This window comes from Belonocnema kinseyi, chromosome 10 (genome assembly GCF_010883055.1).
Source record: "Belonocnema kinseyi isolate 2016_QV_RU_SX_M_011 chromosome 10, B_treatae_v1, whole genome shotgun sequence".
NCBI classification, from domain to species: domain Eukaryota; kingdom Metazoa; phylum Arthropoda; class Insecta; order Hymenoptera; family Cynipidae; genus Belonocnema; species Belonocnema kinseyi.
Window position 1 is genome coordinate 78517189 of NC_046666.1, and position 7862 is coordinate 78525050.

General features: G+C 29.2%; 1 protein-coding gene across 2 annotated transcripts in view; it reads left to right on the forward strand.

Annotated features, from left to right (window-relative positions):
* The first annotated feature begins 5894 nt into the window (after nucleotides 1-5894).
* LOC117182088 (ceramide-1-phosphate transfer protein) overlaps nucleotides 5895-7862 on the forward strand; it is a 7698-nt gene continuing 5730 nt past the window's right edge. The window contains exon 1 of one of the 2 annotated variants that reach the window (XM_033375113.1): nucleotides 5895-6033. In XM_033375113.1, coding sequence (XP_033231004.1) covers nucleotides 5906-6033 — 128 coding nt within the window. In that variant the 5' untranslated portion in view covers nucleotides 5895-5905. Of the gene's footprint in view, nucleotides 6123-7862 lie in introns of both variants that reach the window. The other variant, XM_033375114.1, reaches the window with a different exon arrangement.

Below are 7862 nucleotides of genomic sequence, written 5' to 3' on the forward strand. Positions count from 1 at the left end.
AATTCGTTGAATTCAAGGTATAGTTTAAAAAGAAAACTGAAAGCAAAGGATCGACTTTCAAAAGAAGCGAAAGAAAGTGACTCGCTGGATTGCAAATGAACAGGAAAAATGGTGTATTTTCGCATTTTTAAATTTTAAATTCAAGCTTTTTCGCCTTATAACAATTTCGAAAAATTTCGAAAAATTCTGAAAATTCAAACAATAAGGCTGTATTTTGAAAATGAAGCAATTTTAACGTTAAAACTCAAGTTCCTAAACTGAAGGCCTAAAAATTGGCAAATTTTACAATTAGTGTTGTGTAAATTGTATTGGTAACTTAAAAGATTATAAATAGTTCTTAAATTTTCTGCAGTTTACCATTTTTACATACCTAGTTGTCAAAAAGCTTACATAATTTTTTCAAATTTTAATCACTTATTTTCTAAGAGAAAATCACCCCTGTTTACCAGTCACTGAAATGGATTAAAAAAAAATTGTCAAGACCCAAAATAAAAATTGGATGTACAGCGAATTTTTAAATTTTTAATTGAGATTATCTTTAACTTTGTGACATCAAAAATTTCCATACACATTTCTTTTTAATAATACTGTAAGAAAAAATCAACAAGATCGAGCGCCGAAATTATAATTAGAGCAAATATTCTGTAATTCTATGGGGACGGCTGAAATATCCCGAAAAATAAAATTACCGACTCGGTAAAACTCTCTGTGCCAAAAAATACAATTCCAAAACTAATGAAATTCCTGAACAGTTTATAATATTAACGAATTTGAAAATTCCCTAATAATAAGACTCCCCAAATAAAATTGTTTCTTAATCAATATTAATTATTTATTAAAAGTACGATAATAAAATATTGTTATCAAATAAATTTTTGTTTAATATTTAAAGTGTTAAAAATTATTGTTTGAATTTAAAATTAAAATTATTAAAAAAATTTTACCGACAAATTAATATATAAAAACACCTGTTTTTTAATTAACCTTTCGATTTTTCAGAAGAACTTTTGTGATTTAAAAAATACTATATACATTTTCAACCAAAATATCTTATCCAGAAAAATATTTTGCTTTAATTATTATTTAAAATTCAAACAATAATGTTTAAATACTTCAAACATTTAAAAAGTTGTTTCTTTGGTATAAATATTTGATTATTTCAATTTAAAAAAAAAAATTGTTAAGGAAAAATGCTTTCAGCACTTGTTTATCTTGAAATGTCTTTCTATAATACTTTTTTTTAAATTAAGAATATGATTTTTCGAGAACATTTTTTTTATAATTAAGAAAAGACTGTACCGAAATCCTGGATCAAGCTTCAGATCTGAAAAAATTCAGCGATACATACATGTCAAACTTTTCTAACCTCAAAAAAATTTTCTACTGCTTTCCGTCATATTTTACGAAGAATAAGAAAACAAGAATTCGACTTCGTAGTACGATGAGGGCAGCACCTCGATAGGGCAGAAAATGTGATGTCCTATATATATAATTCCCACTCCGACGCCCCGTACCGCATCTACGTTTATAATATCTTTGGTACTGGATACATGTCATACGAAAAGGAAAGTTACTTTCCTAGAAAACCTAACGATAAAATGTCTTTATTCAGCAATGATTTTTTATATTAGCTTTGTCTTCCATTCAATAGTTTACCAATAAACAAGGTATAGTGCGTCAGATCAATCGATACTTAGTAATGAATTAAATTAACAAATCTGCACTATGAGAGAGCACTGAAATCACAGGCAACTTTATTTTTTCTATTTCCTTTGATTTCAGCACTGCAATAAATATAATTTGTTATCTTTTATTAATTAGTTTTTAAATGACGCTTTCTTTTTCAAAGTCCAAATAGAAGTACTTTCTAGAGCCAAGCTAAATTTTAGACGGAATTTTTATATTAATGTGATGTCAAATTCTGGCTAGCGACATTAGTAGGTCTACATAGAACTGCGTGATGGATAATTCTATCTAGTAGCTATAGATAGCGCCAATCTAATTCGGCGTGAACAGACAGCCACGAATAATCCAGTACTGGCGCTAGAATAATTCCAGTCTGCCAGGAATTATTTCCACGCGGGATCACATCTTACTATGAACATTGCTCCAAAGTTGCAGACTCATAAGGGGAGCTTAAACTGCTCCACTAAAATTCACTTTGCCTAATTAACGTCTTCAATTTTATAATGCACGACATTCATTGCTTGTCTTTTTTATATTTTCGAAGCACGGAATCAATTCATTTAGCCTTTAATACATGTAGTATCTTAAATTTAATATCACACAATTATAATTGCTTGTCCTTTTTATTCTTTCAAAACGCGAAATCAATCGATTTAGCTTTTAGTGTAATTAACATTTTAAGTTTAATATTACACGAGTTACATTGCTGTGAAGCTGTACAATTCTCAGGGACGCTGCAAGTATTACCCTTTTGTACTAATTCTTTAATTGCTACAATGATTAGAAATGTTTAAATATATGTAACCTCAAAATTAATATTGCAAGATTCCATTTGCTTTGCCCTGTGCTAATTGTGAAACGAAAAATGTAAAGGTATTAATTCCCTTGGTACACCCATTACGAAATATTCTTGAGCTAAAATATTTATATGGAACTGCATAGCAGCATCAGTAACTTTTTTGGAAAATTCATAATCAATATTTATCCTCTGAACATGAAAATCACAAAATCATACCACGTACGTTCCATTATGATCATTTGCGTTTGGATCTGATAGTAATAATCATTTCTTTGTTTCTTTTGCACTCATGTTTGTTTTGTTCGCACGCCTTACACTTACAGCGGCTCACGCTATGGAAATCATAACCAAGAAATCTCGCCCCAAACATATAATATCTTTGCTTACACTCAGTTTCCATAAAATAGATTTTTTCACATTAATCACTTTTGAAATACTCTACACTGTTCTTCATTCAATTTTCACTACATACGAAATTATCACATCAGAAAAAGTAAACAACTCTGTATTTACATACATTTTACAGAGTAGGGCCGAAACTTTTGAATTCACGGGAACAGTCATGGCGGCCACGCATGTGCACTATCTATTTCCGAATTGAAATGAAAAGGCCTATCGCTTACTGCCTATAGCCCGTCAGAACCAACCAACTTTCTAAGTTCGTATATTAATATCTTTTGTACATTTTCAAAAATATCCATGGTATTTCAAATTATAAAAAATGTACCTACATTGCTGACAAATAATTTTTCCCCATCATAGAGACAGTCTTTGAACTCAACGCCATTATACATTATCTTGATAGCACCACGTTAGCGATCAGGATGGTTTATCCTGACCACGAATATTTTCCCGATAATTGTCTACACTTTCTAAATATGAATAAGTGAAAAATTCACTGATTGAAATAGTAGTTCGACATTTCACTGATTAATCAGTGATTTCGGACTTATTCACTAATCAGTTCTCTAGTAGCACGGAACATTCCAGGAACGTTCCGCGGGAACCTTCGGAACGTTCCAGGAGCGTTCCCTGAGCGTATAAAATGTCCGCTACTTCAGAACGTTTCAGGAACATTTCACTGGAACGTTCAAAGAATAAATTATGGTTATTGTTATCATTATCAATGAATATCCGATGAACCATAAGTGATGGGTCAAAATTAATGTCAGTTTATGATATAGATACGATATTACAATGTAGTATATGCGGTACTCAAAACTCAAGAATGACATCTATTTTTACCTGTCTCTTACGGTTTACGAGATCATTGTTATTAAAAATAACAATAATGGAAGGTTCCCCACAGGTCCCAGTGGAACGTCCCCAAGCGGTGGACATTTTACACGCTCAGGGAACGTTCCTGGAACGTTCGGAAGATTCCCGTGGAACATTCCATGCACGTTTCCGAAACGTTCCGTGCTATTAAGATTTAGTAACACCTGAGTAAATCATGTAAAGCATAACCTCTAAATTTTTAAGTTAAGCGTTGTTGTTACTCTTGTACTTATGTACCAATAAGAATTCCTTCATGAAATAATTTTTTTAATTTTCGGGCTGTATGTCTGCAGAATTAACTGCGGGATAAATATACTCTAACTCGTATAGGAAATACTTACTTAACGGGTGTGTACAGGGCAGTCTAATCTTGGAAGTAAAGTAATATGTGAGGTTGTTTGTCATTTAAAAGCATCGGAACTTTTCACCTTTTTTAATATATAATCATATTTATGAGTTTTGAGTTTTTACTATGTTTCTTTGATTGAATGTACTAAAATATTATTTCAGTATGATTGCTAAATTGAAATAGTGCAGTGCTGCCAACCCTCAAAAGTGGTTCATTCACGGAATCAATAAGTAACCTATCACTGATTGTCACTGACCCATTTCTAGCTATTTGAATCAGTGAAATTTCACTAACAATCAAATCAATTTGACTTATTCAGAGTTAGAGAGCACAGAGAAAATTTTTTTAAATGGTATGATTTGTATCCAACTGATTTTTTGTGAGTTTTCTAACGAACAGATTCCCAATATTGTAGAAAAAATTTTAAATTTCGGATCTGAAATAGTGACCAACATTTAAAAAAATTATGCGATCAGTATAAAGCTCATTTTTGAGGAAAGTTCCGAAAACCCCGGAGTGCATAGAGTGACATATTGACTATTGCCATTACTCCATGACCTTCTAATGGGAATGTTAACGTATACTCCAAATCTCACCAATTTCGAAGTTGATCTTATTGTTTTTTTTTTTTAGTTTTTGTTGCATGATACGGAAGGAATACTATGTGGATACTATGAGGATACTCTGTAGAGTGTAGAGTATCCTTTCCGTTCATGCGGTCCGCTATAGGGCTGACTTATCTCGAGTATGCATTTCCATTTTTATTTAATTGAAAATTAAATCTTTGATCAATTAATGTTTTGCATTCGGTTTATTTGTGCTTCAAATCATCAAAGGGATGTATCAGGAGCATACTATTTTTTAATTCTAAAAATCAAAAGGCACTTACGGAATGGTACTATCATATATAATGCGCTTGAACTGCTTGATAAATGTAGATTTGATCATGCAAAGTATTAATTTGTGGACGTTTTGTTTTATGTTCTCTTTTTTCTGTTTTTAATTACTTTATGCACACAATATATTAATATATCCCCCTCCGAGGTTGGTGACCCTGATAATAACTATTATTTTTTACAAAGTATAATAATGTAAAAGGATACCTTATTGTAAGTGTTGTGACGCCCCTGCTCTTATTATCTCAACTTTTCGACAGGTGGCAGAAGCTCACGGATAAAACAGACACTGGCATCTAGTGTCGAAATTTGTAAACCATTTAAACCTAATGAGTCTGTTAATTTATGTTATAAACCATAGAATCATAAAAAATATATGTTTGCATCTACAGACTTTCTATAATTTTCTTATTCCAAACTAACTAATAGAAAAATTTAAATGTTTTTATTTTCTACCTAAAACAACTTACTTCAATATTATTTAATTATTTCAAAGTATGTGTATCAGCAGTTAATAATAAAAAATTGCACACCAAAAGATATATCATAAAATAATAACATATACTGACACATATTATGACCTTTTTAATGCTTATAATTTTATAGGTTATTATAAGAATGAAAAAATATGTCTAGAAGAATATTAAATATTGTTAAATTTAAATACTTTTAATTTAGATTACCAATAGCCAATCATTGCCACTATCATTACCAATAGAGATCAGTCTTACCAACTGATAATACTAGTACATGGTTTCTACACGAAAGAATATCTTTGTCTACACATGGTAAGTGGAAATCAGATCTGCCAACTATTAAGTTTTTATTTTATAATGCTGGCCAGCCTGCAAATTAGATACCATCTACTGGAAAGACTCGAAATTAGAAAAATAAAAAATGGCGGAAGGTCAAGAGTTAGTATATTTTGATTTACAAGTTATTCACAATAATTTTGATCGTTCTCTCGTTGAAGATGATGACGTCGATGTCAAGGCTTATCTTGCAGCTTACCATGAATTGTACAAGTAAGGCATCATAAGACTCTCCATTGTACATAACCTGAAAAAAAGTGTGCACACAAGTACATATGACATATGAAACAATGAAAAAATTGGTAAATGTTAATTGTTGAATTTCTTAACAATTTCACAATTGATTCGTTTTCATTTTCTTTTACTGATATGTTCATTATTTTTCATTGATTATGCATTTAGTAACAAATAAAAAATTTTAACAGATGGAAAAATGTCTTACAAGTTTATTTATCTATTCTTTTTACATTACTGGCAACCTTGAAGTTTTATCATGACCTCAACATGTGGTATTGATAACCAAGTGTTCAGCATATGTTGAAAATTTAAAAATATCATTCATTCTTTCGCTGGTGACAAGGACACTTGGCAATAAATTTGTATAGAAGCAATAAGGATCTGATGCATATTAATCAGAATTTTATCTACTATTCATATCTAATTTATTATCAATGTATGCTGATTTTTTTATTTATCTCCAATGAAAGTTCGTTGTCATTTATATTATCTCTTAAAATTAAAACATCCAATTTTCTCTTCGAAAAGGCAACAAAAATTACATTTTCTGCTTTTGTTTATATCTGGGATCTTTTACGGGTCTTTAAAAATAAACAATATCTGCATATCTTAAACGTTTAATGACCCAAGTGTAAAAACTGACGAAGCTTTTAAAAGGGTACTTTTTTAAGCTACTAATAGATGAGAAGATTCCAAAAATTCCATGACAGATTTGATGATTTGAAAATTAAATCCTTTATAATACCAGTATTTTCCACTTGCATACATTTTACCACCCCCGGAAATAAAAAAATTCATCTATTTTTTAACATCATGTAAAATTTGTAAAGACCATTAAAACTCTTTTCGACATTTTGTTCTGCATATACCCCTAATCCAAGGGAATTTTTTAATTAAAATATAAAATTAATATTAAAACAAAAATTGTGCAATTTCACAGTATCTATTATCTAAAATATATAACATTCTTGTGCAGTAAATAAATAAGCACACAAACATAACGTAAAAAAAAACTATTTTATTATTTTCGATAAAATCGACTTTCAATTTGTTTATAGATTGAAATGATTATTTATTAAATTTATTAAAACTGCAAACATTTGATAAAATGAAAGTTGAATTTACTTTTGTTAAAAATAAAATATACAATTTTCTTCCATTTTCAATCTTTTTCTATCTCTAATTGTTGAAAATTCCATTTTTTAAGAAAAACACTAATTCAATTCAAATAATACAAAACTGTTAAAAGGCTAAATTGAAAACGCTAATGTAACTTATAATTGTTAAAAAATATGAAGCTTCTTTGAAGTCTAATGATTTTTTAATAAAAACGTAAATTTCCAACGAAAATACTAACATAATATGAAATCGTTCCACCTTGTAAATTTTATTATTATAAAAAAAGTCATTACATTTAATTCGAATGATTTGTATTTAATAATACTGATTTGGGCTTAAGCACAACAAAATATCTAAGTTGTTATAAATTGTAACTATTCTTTCAAGTCTAATTTTTTTGTTTCAATACAAATAATTACCGAAGAAAAACACTAACATAATGTAAGAATCAATTCTACCAAATTGTAAATCTTTTTTGATATTTAATTATTTTTTCCTAAAATGACCGATTTCATGTGAAAAATATTAACATAACCATAAATTGTTCTAAAATTGTAAATAATTTTTGAAACATATATTGAAAACCACTAGCTTAATCTACAATTGTACACAAGAATTAATCTTGTTTTAAAATCTAATAATATTTTTATTAAAAATAATTATTTCTGATAGAAAACGTAAAAATA